Source organism: Lasiodiplodia theobromae, assembly GCF_012971845.1.
Source record: "Lasiodiplodia theobromae strain AM2As chromosome Unknown scaffold_16, whole genome shotgun sequence".
Lineage (NCBI taxonomy): Eukaryota > Fungi > Ascomycota > Dothideomycetes > Botryosphaeriales > Botryosphaeriaceae > Lasiodiplodia > Lasiodiplodia theobromae.
The window spans coordinates 631789-651634 of NW_023336366.1; the positions used below are offsets into that span (position 1 = coordinate 631789).

The 19846-nt window shown below is 56.1% G+C and overlaps 5 protein-coding genes across 5 annotated transcripts; 4 read left to right on the forward strand and 1 right to left on the reverse strand.

Moving 5' to 3' along the window:
• Window positions 1-202: 202 nt before the first annotated feature.
• On the forward strand, window positions 203-1203 carry LTHEOB_5849 (Smr domain-containing protein; the record flags this gene model as incomplete). Its single annotated transcript, XM_035515039.1, has 2 exons — window positions 203-236; window positions 299-1203. The coding sequence occupies 2 exons, from the start codon at window positions 203-205 to the stop codon at window positions 1201-1203; spliced, it is 939 nt and encodes a 312-aa protein (XP_035373541.1).
• Window positions 1204-2254: 1051 nt separating this feature from the next.
• LTHEOB_5850 (Nucleoporin) lies at window positions 2255-7959 on the forward strand (the record flags this gene model as incomplete). The annotated part of the gene is made up of 2 exons (XM_035515041.1): window positions 2255-2328; window positions 2385-7959. The coding sequence occupies 2 exons, from the start codon at window positions 2255-2257 to the stop codon at window positions 7957-7959; spliced, it is 5649 nt and encodes a 1882-aa protein (XP_035373542.1).
• A 3754-nt stretch (window positions 7960-11713) lies between these two features.
• Window positions 11714-13600, forward strand: LTHEOB_5851 (Isoamyl alcohol oxidase; the record flags this gene model as incomplete). Its single annotated transcript, XM_035515042.1, has 1 exon — window positions 11714-13600. One exon carries the CDS (start codon window positions 11714-11716, stop codon window positions 13598-13600), a length of 1887 nt encoding a protein of 628 aa, XP_035373543.1.
• A 3106-nt stretch (window positions 13601-16706) lies between these two features.
• On the forward strand, window positions 16707-17284 carry LTHEOB_5852 (uncharacterized protein; the record flags this gene model as incomplete). The annotated part of the gene is made up of 2 exons (XM_035515043.1): window positions 16707-16789; window positions 16903-17284. The coding sequence occupies 2 exons, from the start codon at window positions 16707-16709 to the stop codon at window positions 17282-17284; spliced, it is 465 nt and encodes a 154-aa protein (XP_035373544.1).
• Window positions 17285-17894: 610 nt separating this feature from the next.
• On the reverse strand, window positions 17895-19799 carry LTHEOB_5853 (Vitamin k-dependent protein c; the record flags this gene model as incomplete). The annotated part of the gene is made up of 1 exon (XM_035515044.1): window positions 17895-19799. The coding sequence occupies one exon, from the start codon at window positions 19797-19799 to the stop codon at window positions 17895-17897; it is 1905 nt and encodes a 634-aa protein (XP_035373545.1).
• Window positions 19800-19846: the final 47 nt, after the last annotated feature.

A 19846-nucleotide genomic window follows, 5' to 3' on the forward strand; every position in this document is an offset into this window, starting at 1 on the left:
CGGTGAGATCGCGCGTGCAGACCCATGTCAAGCTGGGCCGGCTCGCCGATCGACTCCGCAATCAGCTCCCCGAGCTCTTCCAAGGCACTCAGGGCCACCTTAAGTACCTGACGATCCTCCTTGCCCTGTCCCCTCTCTGTAGAGCCATTGTTCCCCGTCCATTCCTTTTCCACGTGCCATAACCACTATCTGCACCAGCACCATGGCGTCCGGATGTTCCTACATGGGCAGTCGCCGTACGTCCCGCATTCTTCCCTTGCGCGCCCACCACCAGCCCCGCTGATCGCACAATTCGCAGCCTTCCACCATGAGTCGCACGAGCGCACCAAAGACATCGAGGAGGAGTACGACCGTCTGCGCGAGTTGGCGCGCAACGAGCGCTCGAAGCGCCAGGACTGCTTCGACCGTGCCCACGAAGCCTACGAGTCCGGCGACGGCGCGAAGGCGCACGAGCTGTCCGAGGCGGGCAAGCGCCATGCCGCTAAGATGGATGAGTACAACAGGCAGGCTTCCGAGTTCATCTTCCGCGAGAACAACGCCGAGGATCGCGTCGCCGGCGACGAGATCGACCTGCACGGACAGTTCGTCGAGGAGGCCGAGGACATTTTGGAGGAGCGCATCCGTTACGCGCAGAAGCACGGCCAGACGCACCTGCACGTTATTGTCGGCAAGGGTAACCACTCCACCGGCCACGTCCAGAAGCTCAAGCCCCGCTGTGAGCAAGTCTGCCGCGATCTAGGTCTCCAGTTCCGTACCGAGGAAAATGCCGGCCGCATCTACGTCGACTTGACCGGTGGTGAAGCCCACCTGCCCTCGCATCTGGGCGGCGGCGGCCAGCGTCCGGCCAGCAAGTTCCCCATCGCTACCCACAACCGCCCGGCCTGGCAGCAACCCCAGCCCGTCAAGCACGAACAGCCCGTCCAGCACGAGCAGCCGCACCACCAGAACGGCCACGCCGAGAAGCCCCACCATGCCACCGAAGGCCACTCGTACGCCGATGCCGTTTCCGGCGAGCCGCACGCCGAGCACGGCGCCCAGCACGGCGCCCAACAGCAAGAGCCCCAGCAAGCAGGTAATCACAAGCCGCAATACAGCAGCCACTACCAGGAGCCGCAGCAAAACCAGAATGACGATGTTGATGAAATCTTCAGGAAAGGGAAAAAAGTTCTCCGGGTTTTCAAAAGCTGTTGCGTGGTTATGTAAGAGGTCTTGGAAGCCGCTCCGCAAGGCGCTGCCCAAGAAACTCCCATTCCACAAGAAGCAAAAGAAGTCCTACGCCGATGCTGCCGGCGCGGCGTAATCGTCTCTCCGCTCGTTGCGTTTCGCGTTGCGTTGCGTTTACCGTTCACCGCCGTTCGTCGTCTCGTTTCCGCTCGTTCTCGTCCCATCGCCGTTGTTGTCGTCCGTTTGTCCTTGTAAATACTGTATCCTGTGATACCCGTTGTTTGTGTTTTGGGTAAGTTTTTGGCTTCATGATTCCAGTCCTACTCCTGCTGATCTTTTGGTCTTGTTTTGGAGATGGGCGAGATTTGGATTTGACGAAATGAGGTATATGTGTATTGGAAATGGTAAACGCAACCTCACGATATACGGATAAAATTCGTGTATGTGAAGACGCTTATCTGTTTGTCACTCGAGTCAGAGTGTGGTGTCTCCGGACACAAGACATCTGTGTAACAGTAAATGTTGAAGGAATTCAGGTTATTGGAGTCGGGGGGAATAGAAGGAAGGACTGGGAAAGGAATTGCATTGACAGAAACAATCGAGAATCGCAAGATTCCTAAGCCATGATGCTTGTTGTGAGTGCTTATCGCTGCTGATGCGGTGATGGTGTGATTCTGAAATTCAGTTAAATGTTGAGACATGTGTGAGAACCTTAGTGTCTATATTGGCGGCGGAGTGCTCAAAGATTGAGTGGCGGTAGTTGAAGTGTGAGATGAAGAAACTGGATAGATTCCGTTAGCAAGGATGGGGTGTCTCGACACCGAACGCCAAAGCTCGCAACAGAGAGGAGAAGAGTGTATCTGCTATCTAACTGCCTTCCGAGGAGAGGAAAGCACTCAGAGAGCCCAATGCCAAGACGCTAAGGCACGGGCCGGTTGAGCGAAAAGTGGTTGCCGCGGCGCTCCGCGCAGCGCGTCAAGGCGCATTGTTTTCCAGGTCGAGCTCCGGAGCTGTCGCAACTCCACTACTACCCACCACCCCCTCCATGGACATTTAGACGCGCGCATTCCTGGCGCGCACTCCGGCGGAAATGGCTGCAACAACTGGCGACTCCGTCCTTTTCCCGCCTTTGGACAAATGCCTGAGCGGAGAGCAACAGCTGCTGTACGTTCTGCCGACCCTGCACGCCATGCCATCGCACCTGCTGATCTCCCCCGCAGCTCATGGCAAGACGCCTTCGTTGCCCTACGTAGCTCCAAAGCCGATCGGGAGGGTGAAACCCTGAGCACTTTCCTCTCCGAGACCACCAATGTCGCCGTCCTCAGCAAACCGTTCCAGCCTTTCCAGCCGCCGAACGCCCAATCCAAATCCGCTTTTGAGACCAAGACCGCCGCCATCCATGTCACGCCCTCCGATAATGACCAGTACAATATCGATGAGATCAAAGAGGACACAAAGTGGCTGTCAGCCAAGGCGAACATTGATGAGATTTCGGCGTTGAGGATAGTGCTGTTGGAATGGCAAGCCCGGCCTTGCACCCAGCTGCTAGCTGGCTTCACCGAGGAGGAGACGCTCAGCGTTCAGGATGCTGCGGGCGGTGCGAACCTAGGGTCTTCTACTTTCCTGCCCAAATCAACCATTCTCGCCGCAACGGGCAGCGGAATGGGCCAGAACTTCGCCGCTTTTCACTCGAAGGAGAGGAGGCAATTGCGGATAATGGAAAACTATCTAACTGAGCGGGTACACATCTTGAAGATTAGCGACTTGCTGGCACGGGTTGGCGCAGCAGCTGCACATGCGAGCAGCTCAACCGGCAATACGAGACCTAACGCGAACGCCCCGGCCTGGATTGAGGAGCTAGGAAAGAGAATTTTCTCTTCACAAACGACTGGGTTTCTCAAGGAGGGCACTCAAGCCCTCCAATCGCGCTTCCAAAACATTGACAATGGCAGCGGCTGGTACAAGGACGTTCCCGAAGGCAACGAGGAGGCTGAAGAGATGTGGGGACAGTCACAGCTTGCCGAAGCTATCGTCATCCTCCAGCTCATCTTCACATATGTGGACAGCGCCCCGGACCTTTTCTCCTCCGACGTTGTTGTGGATTGGTTTGAGGCCATGGCTAGTTGCCAATTCTGCAGGAATATTCAGCCGCCTTCTCAGAGCCAGCAAGTTCTGGGTTCGACCGTGCAGCTTCTCATCGCCATGGTCTCCTTGGCGGTGATCAATGTGCGGGGTCTGCTGAAATTCATCGAAACGGAGGGCGTAAATGTTACTCCCACCGATGGGGCTGATGGCGGAGCTTACGTCAAAAACAAGTTCTGTGTCGAAAGGCTTACTACAATTTTCCTGGAACTTTGCGCATACGGTCCCACACCTGCGAGTCCTGCATTGTTTGCTTGGGCAGTCTTCAGTCTTACCGTCAAGGGCAATAGCGATACTCTCAGTCATGAAAGGGAAACTCAAATCACGCAAGGCTCCCCCGACGTTGATTTGACTATCGTAGAGAAACTCAACGAGACGATCAGGGGAGTCACTATCAACGAAGAGGAAGAAGACGATACTTCCACGTTACTGATCAAGGCCTCTGTTATCGGTGCAAAGATTTACGAGCTTCTACCGGAGGTTGCTGTCAACCTGGCCAGCACTTTTAGCGACATCAACTTCCAGGATAACCTTGCGGCTAGCTCCGGCCATGAATTGGATGCCCGTATGCGCCTCCAACTACTCTGGCTCATCCGCGAAGGTTCTTTCACGGTGGAATACAGCCCTGAGCTCATCATGAGCTTCCTCACAGTGCTCAGTGGCAGTCAGACGTACTGGACGCTTGCAGAACAATCTCCGAAGAAGATCCCCGACCCGGTTTTGGAGACATTTGTCGCCGAGGGTGGAATGGGCATTCTGGACCAGGCCAAGTTCCGTTATCCCTACGAATCGGTCCCCCTCTTGCAGTTTGCCAAGACATTGTGCTTGAGAGTGGAGACGGACGATGAGGGAGAGCTTGTTACCGCCAAGTGGTTGCAAGAAAAGGCTCAATTTACGCAAGTCATCCCGCCAGGCTTCGAAGACTACGTGCCCACCCGCGAGGATGAGGTTCCGTCTGTCCAATTAAAGGAGGACTTGAGCCTCTTTTGGAATCGAAAAGACACGAAGCGCCCTATTGCGGAAGAAGAAGCCAATGGAAACGAAATTATTCCTCTTGACGAGATGCAAGCAGATGAGGTTCACTTCATTCCTCTTGGGACTGAAGGCATAGCGCTCAACCCAGATTCCAAACCTCTTGTGATAGCGTGGATGCATAAGCATTCGGCCCTACGCTATTTGGCCGCATACTTGTCGACGTTTGTGGTAGGCAGCGAAACGATCAACACCTCAACTCTACAGCCGATCAGCATTGAAACAGCTACTGAGTATATCGGTCTGCTTGCAATGCTTGTTGCTGCCGCCGGGAAGGCCGCCTCCGCGAGGGATGCAGATGCACGGAAAGACGCACAGTGGATCCTGGAAGATGCCAGCGATGGACTTGGACGCAACCAAGATATCATCAGTTTGGTGTTCGACATCTTCGAGCAAGAGCTAGAGAGGCTGCGAGAGAGACCCAACAACGAAGGATCGCTTGAACTTCTGGTCAACTGTCTGCACTTCATTCATGCGCTCGTCGAGGTGTTCCCCAATAGGGTCTGGCCATTCTTCACAAGGAGTAAGCTGCTGGATCTAGAGGGCATTGGCGGCAGCCTCGTGGAGATTGTCTCCGGGACTGAAATGGTGATTGGTCGCTACGACTTCCTTCTGGCCTGCGCTCACCTGTTCAAAGCCCTGCTCAACGACTCGATCAAGAATGTCGTATCCAGAAAGCAGAGCCAAAAGGCGCTTGTGAGATTCTCGTCTCTTCCCGCCTCTGGGGCTGGATCTCCCGATAAGATCACAAGCAAGGTCTTGCTCAGCTTCACCAAGACTTTCACTGGCGTTTTTGAGAGCAGTCCCAGCTGGCGTTTCGGAGCTATCGACCAGAAGCTTGAACTCAACCGTTTAACGATGGAGGTTTTCTCCGACATTTTGCGTACCGTTCATGGATATGATGACGAAGCGACGAGCCCAAGTGAAAAACTAAGCTCCGTCATTTCACCTTCAGCCGACTACCTCCTGGATGCATTCTGCTCGGATTCGACAAATGACATTTCGACTCACGCAATCCTCAACATCTTCTTCACAGGGACAAAGCCCCTTCCCATTACTACGCCTATCCGTGTTGACAATCTATGGCGATTGCAGACCGACGCGGCTATTACCTTTGCCACAATTATTCTTCAGAGTGGCGTTCTGCTCGAGCGTCCGACATCTTATTTGGAACATCAACTTTTCAAGGCTGCCCCACTACTTGCCCGACTGTCAATCGCACACGAAAGCTTCAAGCCCTCCACTATGACACTTCTTGAAGTTTTGGTCAAGAGCGCCGCACGAGGGGAGAAGGAGCCCCCTTCGTTACTCGGACACCTGGGTCCTGAGACTGCCAAAGCTTTCCTTAGCATGCTTTCAACCATTAGCGGAGCCTTGAAGGATACCACAGTCGAGGTCAGCATCTGGAGATTCTTGTCTTCGGTGGTGAGCAGCAAACAACAATGGCTTTCGATCTATCTCCTCACTGGCAACACACCCCGAGATTCGCTCAAGAAGAAAGAGGACAAGGTGACTGGCAAGCCTCGTGGCAAGCCTGTTCTAACATCGGCGCTGGATCAGCTATGCGAGATCAAGTCATTGGACCCCCGGAGAGCTGTTGCTATGTTGGAGTTCATCTCTCTGGCGCAAAATCACTGGCCGTGGGCTGTTACCAAAATGCACTCCCACAAGAACTTCCTGGAGAGCATCATGGATTTCATCCGGACACTGCAACCGGTGGCAGCCAGTGCACCTCTAAACACGGTTGAGACCCAGTCTATCAAGATCCAGATGGCATCATTAGTCGCGGATATTGGCGCTATGTGCCTTCACTACGCACGACAGCTGGGCGACATGCGTCCCGCACAACACGTCATTGCTAAGCTCGACTTCCTCCAAAAGCACGGTGTCGATCCGCCGGCATACAACCAATCATTACACAGCAACCTAAAGAAGAATGTCGAAAGCAAATTCCCCGCTGTTAAGCTCTCGAATTTCAAGAGGACGATTCTCACGCGGTCCGAGTTTGGCCGCGACTACTTCTACGACCTCCAGTACGCGTCTGAGGTTCTTGGCTTCGACCAGACGTGGGTTGGCTTGAGAAAGGACCATGGCTTTGTGGATGAGTTCCAGAGGGCCAATGTCAACTTGTCTTTGGTGGAGGCACAGATAATGCTTCTTAAGAGCTGGAAGCTGCTTGCAATTGAACTCAGCTCAATTGCCAATAAGGACCACCGCCTTGAGGAGATTCTTTCCCAAGTCGTCCGGCAATGCCTAAAGGCAAATCAGACGTCAAATGGATCGCAAGCGCTGTTTGAGCGGTTGGTGCATGTGCGAGCAGACTTTGCATTCGTTTTGATGCAAAAGCTCATCGCAGCTGGGTGTACGAGCGATCACATCAAAGCTCTGTTCAGACTCTGCTGGGACACCATCCGCATGTCCGGCGTCGACTTCGAGATCGCTTTCATGGGAGACAATGCCGACTACTACAGGACACTTCTCAGGATACTGTTCCTGACTCTGCAGCCTCACATGAATTCTCAGCAGAAGGAGGAGCCTGGCATTCAGAAGAACATTCCGAAGATCGCATCAGAGCTCATGGAGATACTAGAAAAGGTCGTCGCTACCGGACTCCGATCTCTGGCGAACCAGGTGCACGAGGATCAGGAGAGCTGCTCGCCTGCGGACTTCGTACTCATCAGCGCCCTGCTATCGGCTATCCTGCGCGTGCCTGGAATGCAGGTCATGGCGGGCGAGATCACGCTGCTGTTCTCGGCGGCCAACACGGTGCGGCACGCGACGGCGCTGTTCACCTGGGCGGACCAACTGACGGTCGACGGCGGCGACCCCGTCTACGGCGAGCTCAGCATCCTCTTCCTGCTCGAGCTGTCAAGCATCCTGCCCATGGCCGAGGTGCTCGCCGTCGAGGGCGTGCTGGCGCGCCTCAGCACGGCCAACCTGGTCAACTACTACCGCAAGCCGCGCGGCATGGGGCCCTTTGACAACCCGCCGCGCCTCTTCTCCATCTGGACGCGGGGCATCCTGCCGCTGTGCCTGAACCTGCTCGACGCCGTGGGCGCGCCCGTAGCGGCCGAGGTGGCCGCCTTTCTCAACCAGTTCCCAGAGCAGCTTGCGCGCGCGTCCGCCGCGCTCAACCCGCGCGGCGGCGCGCCCAACCCACAAAGCATGAAGGACGTGGCCGGCGCCGTGACGCTGGGCGCGGCGGCCGAGGCGCACAGCCTCGCGCTGCTGAGCGTCGTGCTCGACCGCTTCCGCTTCGCCGACCCGGGCGGCGCCGCCGCAAACGCCATCATCAACCCGGCCGAGATCATGCCGCTCGACTGGGACCGCGCCGGCGTCAAGGAAGACGTCGAGGGCTGGCTGCAGGGCCGCAGGGGCCTGCGCGACCGCGTCGTCCCCACCAACGAGCGCGAGCTCGAGCTCGTCAAGCAGAAGGCCAGCGGCACCGCGGCCGGCGCCGCGGCCTCGGCGGATAACAAGTTGGAGGAGAGGATCGTCGTCGAGTTGCTGGGCGCGTTGGAGTGTCTGGGTGAGGGGGCGGCTGCTATAACGGCGGGGACCGCGGCGGCGGCGGCTGCTGCGGGAGGTACTGGTGGTGGCGGTGGTGGTTCGGTTGCTTGATTGGGGGGGAAGAGATAAAAGGAGAGAGGGGGAGGGGGGTCAGGGAGAGAGAGAGAAGGAAATATGGAAACGATTTTTTTCCTTGCAGATGAGGTGAGGGTTTTGGACTAATTTCTATCCCTCGTCTGCTTTTTCACAAATGTCATGTAGGGAGTTTCAATTGGTTGGGATGTGTCATGCTTCTTCTCTTTTCCGTTTGTGTGTCTCTGCAGTGAAGCGTGTGCATGATCTTGGCTGTGGTCTTGGGGGAGAGAACCATATAAAAAGAGCGTTAGGGAATACAGGATATTGTAGAGATGGAGCTGTGTGTGTGGTGTGCTGATGGTACGTCGTCTTGTGGCTTGAGGGTAATCAACTACCTCTCGGCTCCTCTTCATCCCGCCCATATCCTATTCCTTTCCTCATTTTCCGTTCTCCGTTTCAGCCTGACACAGAGAACTGTCCAGAATAATTTATCAGCGTCCAACTTAATAATAGAATAAAGGCCGCGGTGGCAAGGAAGCCTGGGATAGAAGGCGCAGGAAGGTAGGTTGTGCGGCGTATAACGCGGTTGACGAGAAAAGAAGGCAGCTAGCTTACGCAGGCATCTACTCGAGATTGTTTGACTAAGGCCAAGGCAACAACAGCTCGTCACCAGCTGATGACTGCTCCACCGCGATCCGGCCGAAGGGACGACGATTACAATCACCGAGGCGTTGACTCAACTAGCTCACCGAGAGCGGCGGCGTCGGTAAGTTGCAGTAGCATGTAGCTTAGCTATCACAACGGCTCCGCCGGGAGCTGACGACGCTACTGTTCATCCCATTTTTACTTTTTTTTCCCACTACTCTGTTCGGCAAATGTGTGTGTGTGTGACGTGAAGAGCAGCGCAGCACATGCAGCTGACCACCCCTTCACCCTTCGCCCACCAACCCAAGATGGGATAAATTTATCCACAATTATCCGCGATTGCTTTGCCACTAATCTCCCTCGCTCGTCCAATCACAGTCGCCAAGCCACGAATGGTGGACGTCCGCGACCTATGGTCGACACGTGGGGGCCAGATAATCCGGCCCCCAATTGGCACGCAGTCGTCCTGCCGTCCCCATCTTGCCCCGCCCTGTACGCCGCAGTGCGAGCGGCCCCATTCGTCAGCCTGCCTGATGTACGCTTTCGTTTCTCCCCCACGAAAATGGATGTCTCCCCCGCATTACGAGGCAGAAATCTCAGGCCCCGGCCCCCCTGCCTCAAGCGTGTCTTGTGCGAGGTGGGACGAAGAGGCGGAGTTTTTTCTGCATAACGATAAGGGAAAATCAAAAGCCACACCCGCGGAGAATATAGAAACGGAAAGTGCAGTCAGGGCTGATGAAGGAAGAGGCGGCGTTGGCTGCGGATCCGCGGCTGGGTCATGTGTGTATCACGCTGAGCCTTTTTTTCCTTTCCGCCTTCTTGCATGTTGCGTTCTGAAGGGGAGGGGGGCCGGAATCCTTAACGCTCGGAAGATTATGTGCAGCTTCCGCCGCACCTATCGTTGTGATAAGGAGACAAGGATGTTTGGTCCTTTGCTTAGTTATTACTACGCCGGCCATGAGATTTTGGCTGAAGGATTTGTTTGGTAGCCCTCATGATCCATTGCGGCCACCGACTCTTAGACCAGGTGGTCGCTGCGCCGCAATCCTTCGCGATGATCGGTTGAAGTTTCCGTGCGGACGTGCGGCGGAAGGATTGCAAATCACTTGCAGAGTGCATGAATCGGCGTGAATTGCGTATGATGACGTACAGGTGCCATTGACGCTCGGATGGACCAACATAGCTTCTGCGGATCTGATTGAGAAGGTTTCTACGTACCGATGGCTTCTCGTATCGGAGAGAAAGCTAGTCGTAACGTGAAAGAACGGCAGGTATGGACGCATCTGAGTACGTCTGAATATTTTGACACTGGTGGATTGGTCTTGGATATCTTATCCAGCCACGATGATCTACTAGATCGTGCCTGTTAGTGAAACGGTCGCAGTTCGACAGTAAGCCAGAGATAGGCGCTAGTGTCGTCTCCTCCGAGCAGAGACTATGGAGGACGCTAGACAAATGGTCAAAGCTGTCAAACAAGCGACGAACGATTAGCACACGGACCGATCCGTTGTACTACCCAAAGCGGAAAATGGCGATAGGCAAGTATAAGGAATCGGCTAAGATGCAGGCAAACAAACCGTTTGCAGTTCGCATATGGTGCCACAATTCAGGCGTGGTGATAATCAAGGCTTACCGCCCACATGGTAGGCTACCTAACGTCTTGAGAAGGGGCCTTATCTTCCTTGCATTTAGAATGGATCTCAAGGCAGCATGCTAGGTTGCGGCAGTGTCGCCCTGACGGTGCCTTCAACATTGGGGAGTGTCGAAGGACGCTTGGTGGCGGATGAGAAGGCTGAACACACGAAAACGGAAGGTTTTGCGTGAAGCGGATCATGGCCGATTCGTTGCGCCATTGGCGGGAGCCTTGAGCCAATCCCTTTGGTCTAGGGATGTCCTCCGGCGATGGTTCCTTTTGGGGATAAATGCATGCTCTCCAAAATGAGACGCGGCGTGACTCGCTTTGATAATATTAGTGACGGATTGAGGAAAGATATTGCGTGAGCGTCAAAGAGGCCAGGCTGGAAGCATCGCGAGCGCTGGAGCAGGGGCAAGAAGGCTGGCTGGAGGTGGAGCTGCATTGCGCTCGCATCCCTGGCGGAGAGGTCGGAAGCACAGGGCGTAAGGCCAGGACCACGCCGCAATCCTGGCGATCTCAAGGGACCAAAGGGTGGGTCGTTAATGAGGCGGTACACGATCCCAAATGACGTCGGGAGGCCGTTTCCAATGAGGCGCAGGACGTCGGGGTCAGGCTTTGCGCGTGCTCCCTCGCCGCGGTGATGCATGAGGTGGTGGAGCAGAGAGAAAAATCCGCACGCTCTGGCCCTGGGGGCCCCAAATGCGGCCGCGCGGAAAGGCTTCGAAGGGGCGCAAAAGGCGCTATCGGGCGAGCGCCACAGGGTTATCGTCGTCGTCGAAGGGCGGTTGTTGCCGGGCTTGACGCAGCCTCGTCGCAAGAGAGCAGGCGGGGAGTCATCGGTCGCGGCGGAGAAAGCAGTTGGTGGCGCGCAGCGGACGAGCTCGGCGGCGACGGAGGCCGCCAGACATTGTCCAAACGGAGGCGAGCCGGGCGCCGAGCAGCGTAGTGTTCTCAGCTCGTAGGCTCGCAAGATGGCACCTCTTTCCGAGTTTGCACTGGAGTGGAGCTCTGGCGTCGCGCTGGCCGAGCACTTGGGCCGGCGCACGCGGGCGCACGGGCGCCTCGGCAGCTGAGCAACTCGCTGGGCCCGGGACCTGCAGCGCTCCACACTCCAAATCACCATCACCAGCCTAGCTCCGCATCGACCGGCGTCCTGCAGCGAGGCTGAATGCAGCGGCAAGGGGAGGGCCCGCTGCACATGCCGCACCACGGTCAGCGCCGGTTCACACCATGAGCTCACCTCCGCGTGCTGCGGTTGGCAGGTCTCACGTCAGGTGCCAAAAATGGCCCCAAACGGGCTGATGGCTCTAAGAAAAATTAGCGGCTTTTCTGCCTGCAGCGAACGCCTCAGGCGTCTATCCAATGATCGTCTGGTGGGGACCATGCACTGCGGCTCGCCCAAGCCGCCTATCGTCCGATTGCCCTTTCAGTATCTGGCCCCCTTCCTCATGATATATACACCATGCCGCGCCATTCTTCGCCAGTCACTTCTCCGACATGCAACAAGCCATGTACTCCCCACTGACCCTCCTGTCCTGTCTCGCCGTTGCGGCGTCCGCCTCAAATTTCGACTGTATCCCCGGAGAGCCGTGCTGGCCCTCCCTGTCACAATGGGCTTCTTTCAACTCGACCCTGGACGGACAGCTGAGAATCACCGAGCCGTGGGCCAGCCCATGCTATGATGACTCCGGCAATTACGACGCCTCTCTATGTGCCATGGCTACGACAAATTTCCGGGACGACGTGGCACGAGCTGCCATATACGGTTCAACTCAGAACCTCCAATGGCAGGAGTGCGGCCCCCAGAAGTGTGTGCTAAAGGCTGCCGACGGCCTACAGTGCTCCCTCGGTGCCTTGTCTGCCTACTATGTCAATGCCACAACTGCCAACGACGTTATCCAGACCCTCAACTTCGTCAACAAGACCGGTGTCCGCATGTCAATCAAGAACTCTGGTCATGATTACTTCGGCCGCAGCGTTGGCCCCAATTCACTTGCCTTGTGGACCCGGAACATCCAGAAGTACGAGTTCCACGAGAAGTTCACCCCTGAGGGCTGCTCCAAGACGTACGAAAACATCGGTGTCATTGGCGCCGGTGTGAGCGCGGGCGAAGCAGCTGCCTACTTCAAGGAAAAGGGCATGGATATCACACTGGGTGCCATGGCAAGCGTTGGAGCCGCTGGTGGCTTCGGCCAGGGTGCTGGCCATGGCCCCTTGGGACCCAAGCACGGTTTGATGGTTGACCAGGCCGTTGAATTCGACGTTGTCACTGCCGATGGTATCCTGCGCACCGTCAATGCTTGCCAAGAGCCCGACCTCTTCTGGGCCCTTCGCGGTGGAGGTGGTGGTACCTATGCTGTCTTGATCAACTACAAGTTCAAGGTTTATCCTTCAGTTCCTTTCAACACCTACAGCTTCCTGGCAGACATCACCGATCTTCCCAAGGACGTCACTCAGAGCTGGGTCTATCATGCCATCTTTACTCGCTTCGTTGAGAGCCAGCAGGCCTGGTCCAATGCCAACATGTCTGGCTACAACTTCTTCTCTCGCAACAAGATCGAGACGCATCTCGTCTGGCCCGCCAATCAGCCCCTCTCTGCCATGATCGACCTGACGTCCGAGTGGGCCAACTTCCTGACCTCTCTCCCTGGCATGAAGATCAACAAGCATGCCTACGAGCGGTTCCCAACCTACAATGACTGGGCTACTGACTCGGATTACCGCGGCATCATCAAGCGCAACGCGCCGGGTGGCATGGCCGTCGTCGAAACCGGCCGCCTCGTCCCCCGCTCGCTCTTCGCCTCTCAGGAAAACCGCACTGCGCTCGTTAACGCGCTCGTCAACGGCTTGGCCGCGGGCTCCGCCGACAACGACCACTTCCAGGTCCAGGTCTACGCCACCACCCCAGCCAACACTCCCGACGAGGCCCGCGACACATCGGCTCACCGGGCATGGCGCGAGGCCCTGTGGACGCTGGACTACGTCTCCGGCTACATGGAGGGCACGCCGCAGTGCAAGATCGACGCGCTCTGGAAGGGCAGCCGCGACGCCATGGCGTTCCTCAAGAAGCTCACGCCCGGCGGCGGCTGCTACGTCAACGAGGGCGACTACGGCGAGCCGGACTGGCAAAACACCTTCTTCGGCGAGAACTACGCCCGCCTGCTCAAGATCAAGAACAAGTGGGACCCCCGCAGCCTGTTCAACTGCTGGAAGTGCGTCGGCTGGACGGGCGAGGACGACCGCAGGTACTCGTGCTATGGCAACACGCCGAGCCCGTCAGAGCGCCTGCCATTGTGCGGCTTGGCCGCCGGCGCAAAGGACCGCCTGAAGCACCAGCATCCCGACGGACTGCCGTGGAGCGAGCAGCTGGGCTTGGTGTACACTGAGGAATTGTGAAGACGCCGCTACGTGGAGTTTTGGAATGATTCGAGGTTGGTGTTGATAAGATTCCCCCCTTTTTGGATAAGAGATGGATATACTCGCGTTTAGGCTTTTGGGTTTGCATACAGTTGTTTACAGACATTTCCTTTTTGGTCACTATTGTCACAAAAAGCTGGAGCTGGGTGTTGGATTTGGGTGGCACTCTGTTTCTCCGCTCGTTACTTCGCTGGCTGATATCGGGTTGGATGGTCCTTTTTTTTCTCTTTTTGCAATATCTAGCGGCAGCAATCATCTGCTCGCATCTACGCTCGTACAGTCATCTGGAAGTATGAAAAATGTACAAATTCTCCTGCATACTTGTTCACTATTTGGTGTCTACTTTCGAGAGAAGCTCCTCCTCTGCCGGCTCTCTTACTGGCTCGTCTACCGACCCATGATTATACTCCATCGTTGATTGGTTCAGATGTGAGTAAGAAAAATACCCTACTAATTTCCTAATCGATATCATTCTGTTGCCAGTGAAGCGCGCCGTCCGAGGAGATGCCTCCGTTCACTTAGCACCACCATCTCACAGCCAAGCATGATGATACGCACATAATGCAGTCGCATCTCTTAGCCGCAGGAATGATGTTACGACCGTAGCGGTCAGCCCGAGTCCCCTCACTTCCTCGTGTCTGACAACGTTCCAGTTACACAACGCTTCGACACCTTAGCCGCATGTACTCACCCGCCGGCGCCGTGTCGTCATTGTCAACCTCACCGACGGAGCCTCCGAGTCGCATTCTTCTTAATTCCGAATTGCATCATCATGATTAGTGAAAAGATGATCATGACAAAACAGAAACAGCATTGAGCGCTGAAAAGTGACACCAGGCACTAGCAACAGCCAAGCAGCTACATCTGGCGACCAGCAGTCTGCAAGCCACCGGAACAACGGTCCTGCTATGCGCGCGCGCCACAGGCAGACGGGCTGACTAGGTCGCATTCCTGCCGTCCGGGAGGCGTTCTTGTGGTGCGCGACGCCCGCTCGCAGCAGCACGGTGAAGTCACGCTCTCTCTCTCTCTCCACTCGATAATGCACGATGCATGTCGCGGCTCAAAAAGAATTTAGGCAAGAGCTAAGCATGCTTAGCGGGCCGCAGTAGCTGCAACTTATTTCTGGGTGTGTGTGTGATCTGCACGATGCAGCAGTGATCGATGATTCGCTAAGTGGTAGAACCTTCCTACTTGCCTTGGTTGCTGCTATTTTTGGGTGTCTGCCTTATCGCCAATGATGCAGCCACTGCCGCCCTTTTGTACCGCACCCCGCACCGCGTCTTGCTATTTTATCGCGCCGTGCAAAAATATATGCTCTGCCTCCACCAACGCTGAGCAGTGGCTGTAAAGTCGAGTCGAGATATTCTGTACCGTTCATCCAATCCGTCACATGCGCGTCTTTCCCGAAAATAGCACCGCGATGTCCATCCTACACAGCACCTGTGGCGGGAGAGGCGCGCGAGCGGGACGGGAGCAGCAGTGCGGGGTCCACGTGCGATGCAGTCCCATGGTCCGATGCCTCAGGCCGCAAGCAGGCTGGCGAGAACTTTATTGCTGACAAGCGAGAAGGCAAAATATGATATGTCTACGTACCACAGACAGCGCGTCAGCCTTGGGCAGGAAGGCCAAGAAGCACATCAAACGCGGACGCGTGCCTTATCTTCAGCCGGAATGGTGTTCACGATATACTCGCGCTGCGATATCGCTGACAAACCATGACAAGCAGCGAGAGTCAGTTCACAGCGACGACGCGCGGCCCGCGACGTGCAAATCTAATGCTGAGCGATTTGAGCGACGCGACGTTATAGGTGCACCACCCCTTTGCGACGAGGGTGCGATGATGATGCGACGAGCCTTATGACGGCCGATGGGAGCAAACCCCGCGCCGTAGTAGGCTCGGCACTTCACTCCGTTTCAGCATGGGTGTCGAACCTCTTGATGAAGCGTATCATCACACCTTGTTCGGCAAACGGCATCGGTGCTGTGGCCTGGGCGTGGCCAAACAGCGATTGCCGTCCGTCGCTACGATCCCCGCAGACCAGGGCGGCCATTTTTCCGCCTCTCCCGCTCTGCATATCAGGCTCAAGTTCGCCGCAAGGAAAAAAAAAAAAAGCAGGGATCGCGAAGGCGGCGGGCGTGCTGCTTCATCGTAAGGCTCGGCTTGCATCATTGCCTTCCGCCCTCATTCGCTCTCGGGGGGCCGAACTCCAACGGCCGGAGGGCGCCTGAATTGCGACTGGCCGCACACCGGGGAAAAAAGAGCTGGAGTATGCAGGAATGGGTCGAAGGAAGAGCATGACCAGACCAGCAGCCGACAGCCTGTTTTTATGTTAAAAGGACCTGCGTAAGGCAGCACGCGCACTCTGGGGTGGACGGGTGTTTCTTCTTCACGCATATATCGCCGCGAGTCGCCCGGGGCCGTGGCGGAGTTGCACCGCCAACTGACGACAGCGTTTTCGCCAACGGACACAGCCTTGCTTGTTAGACGTAAAACCTTGCCCCTCCGAGCAGCTGGACTCTATTTTTTTAATCCAGATCTACATCGCCCTGTTTTTTTTTAACAACCGCTGAGCTGTCAATTTCTACCTCTTCGATCTCCTCGCTACCACTGTTCCTGGCTGATCTCTCCACCTCACGGCCGTCTACCTTGGCGCCTCCTCCTCTTGCTTACTCGCATATCTGCAGCCTGATCGATATTGTCTTATTATTTTATTGCTTCCTTCATATATCTCCTTTTGGCCAGAACAATTCCTTTTCCATATTCTGGTCAGTGCGTGGTAGTCAGGTCGTGTTTTAAATGACCTTTCTTCCCTTCTTCAGCCACATATAATTTGGTCGCGTCGCTGCGGGACCGGTCCGTGGATCTGGTGCCCTTTTCACAACCTTAATCTTTAATCTTCTCCGCGCGCGTACCTGGCACCAAAATTCCCAACGCAATCCCCCCCAGCCCTGCCTTTTTGCTGGAGACGACGGCCATCCTCCTCCACTTCCGCCTTTTTTCGGCAGGCCCCCCGCCGGCGCTGCACCCTCCGTCCATTGACACTCTGCGCCGCCGCCGCTCTCTCCGCATCCCAGCGCGAAAGCTATGGTCCCGTCGATCTCCCGCCTATGGCAGGCATACTTGATCGCATACGCCTTGCTCGCCTCGACGGTACTGGCTTTCCATGAGTAAGTCTTTCTCCTCCTCTCTCCCTCCTTCATTTATCCTTTTACGAAGGTCCCCCGTACTCCGACTCACGACGTCCCCGTCAATGCGCAAAAATGCTGACTCGGCCCGCCAGAGTCGCAAGTACAGCAACAATTTCTTCCGCCCTGACCTCGACCTCGAGATCATCAGCAGCAGCAGCAGCCGCCTACCCGCCGCTCAAGACGAGCACCGCGCTGCGCCAACAGTGGCAACACCAACAACCGCACCAGCAGCTCCTCAACGACGACGCTTCTCCTTCATCCGTCTACATCTCTCCCTCCTCTTCCTGTTCCGGTCCTTGGATCTCGAGTTCAACCCCAACCACCAACGCAAGCAACGGCAGCAAGCGAGGCGAAGGAAGCAGCAGCAGAGGACGAGACGAAGGCCAGGGCAGCAGCCGGGCGCCGGGCATGAGCGTGAGCGCGATAGCGCTGGTGGCTGCGATAGCGGGGTTGGTCGTCGTGATGCCTTTCTAAGAAGGGAGGAGATTGGAAAGGAAAGGTTGGGAGAAAAGTGGGCACGCGCCTTCACGTCAAAACGATGTTACGATGTTCAATGGATTATGCCAGAGCGGAGAGAGAAAGGAAGACGGATGTGGCTGGAATCGAGGCTCGAATGATATATACTCTCTTGTCCCTGTTTCTCTAGATCACGTCTCTCCCCATCTCATTAGACATTTCATTCACGCTCATGTGCAGCAGATGCGATGATGGACACACCGAGCTCGCGCACATAATATGAGAAGACGTTCATTTAATTGGATACCCAAAGCTAATCAAGAGCAGGATTGGAAAAGAGCTGGCTCCAATGAGACTGTTATCTAACCTTCTGAACACTTGCAAGAAGTGTGATGCTTCGACCTTCCATGAGTGTTTTAACTCAAATGCGCAATGCAGGACCTCCGCCAGTCACCAATCAAATGGCCATCTGCTGTCCAATCCTCTCGGCGACCAAGCAGAAACGGAGGAGATATTGCGCAGCTAACCGGCACCAATTCGTAAATCAATGTCGTAGTCGGTGAGGAAAACTTCGGGCTCGTAACTTCAACCCAGCAAGAAAGAAAACCAAATCGTTATACCAAGAACCTCAGTCAGTAGGAGCAACCAGTGTCCAACCGCCATCATTGGGGTCATCTCCAGAAATGACCGGGTAACGTCCAGGCAGTTCGGGCATCACGCCGCGAGGCCCACCGTAGCGCTCGGACGGCGGAGTGTACCTGAAGAGCGAGAGCCTGCAGCTCGCCAGCTCCTCCTTGGTCAGAACATCTTCAGGGCGCTGGTACGGCGTGCGGCTCTTCTTCGACTTGCTGTTGCTGGCATTCTTCGTCTCTCCGGGCTCGCGCGAGACGGGGCTGGCGCTCCTGCTCCTGCCGTCCTCGCGCTGCTCGCCGACCTTTTCGAACATGAGCTGCTCGCGCTTCTGCTTCTCCCACGCCCTCGCGCTCGCAGTGATGTACTCCTGCGGCACAGACCGCGCCTCCCAGCTGATGCGCGTGTACTTCTTGAATGCCTTGCGGAATTCGAGGAACGCCGTCCGGAAGTCGGTCTTGTCGGCAAGGAACTCTAACTTGTAGTTCTGGCGCTTGCCAGGGCCCCAGCCGGGGCCGGAGCCGGGGCCGTAGGTTTTCATGATCGTCGTGTAGTGGGGCGGCCAGAGGTCCCACTCGTAGATGGTGAGGAGGATAATGCACTCAGGATTGTTCTTGATAAGATTGACGCGGGTGAGGGTGATGTTGTGGAAGAGGAAGTTAGAGTGGTCGCCGTACACATGGTAGTTGTCCGAGCCCATGTCGATGATGGCATCTTTCTTGCCGATCTCGTGCTTCTGGGCTGTTTGTTCGACGACGTCGCTGCAGCTTCGCTCGCGAATGACACCTGCAAAGTCCATCATACTGGTCCACTCTTTCTCATTGTCCTTGTTCATCTGTGCATCCTTATCGCGGAAGATGCTCTCGATAGAACGCTCCTTCGAAGCCTCCGACGAGATATGCTCCGTAGTGGTGTCCGGAGCAGTGGTTAGGGCTGGCATTTGTTGGGGTTGTGGGGCCTCAGCTGCAGCAGACTGACGAGTGTTGTCTTCCGAAGGAATGCTCAAGGTGCAGTTTCCAGAAGTGTCTTGAGGAACGATCAAGTAAAAGCCTCCGGAGAAGTCTTGCAGGTTGCCGTTTGCCTGGTTGTTTGTAACTGGCGTCTTCTCGGGACTGAGCAAACCAGTGCTGGCTCTATCGATGCGGGCAGGCGTGTGAGGTACAGGAAACACCGGCTGAGGTTCGTGATATGTGTGAGTAGCAGGCTGTTGGGAGCCAGCAGTCACTGCATGCGCATCTGAGCCAGAAGGGCTGTTCCAAGTGCGAAGCTGCGGAGTTAGAGTTCCCGTCCCAGTAGCAGCATACGAAGTGTTTGGAGCGTGAGAAAAGTGCTGCTGGCTGTTGGACCTCTGAGGGATAGTAGATGGGTGAGCTTGAGTTGTGTAGAAAGTGTGCTGCGGGATGGCGGGTCTAGGGATGGCAGCAACCGGCGGGTTACCGCGTGCATAAGGGTTGAACCTGAACTGCTGGGCCACGGGCCTGGTCCTGACCGCAGAAGCTCGACGCTGGCGCGCGTTTGGGGTTGGCTGCATAAGGTTGAACCAGAAGTTGGCAACGGAGGGTGAAGTATATGGAGTGATTGGCGTGTTGGGAGTGAGCTGCTGGGCATTGGACCTGACCGGAGCAGCACCGTTCGGATAGATTTGTCCGTAGAAAGGAGGATTCTGGTGGACAGGCATGGCATTGCGCATGTTGCCAGTCAAAAGTGCGGCGGGCGGAATACCCGATTCATGCGGGGGGCAGACCAAGGCAAAAGGCGATGCCTGTGAGTTGATGTCGCCGAAGTAGCGACTGTCGCTCATGAGCATGCCCAGCATGTTATCAGAGCCGCGAGACACCTGAGGCGCCTGAGGCGTGTAGGGCGTGTGAGGCGTGTGAGGGGGTTGCTGCGGGTATTGCGACATGGTGTCTTTGCTTGACGGGACTGTGGGTTGGAGGGGAGTAAGGAAGA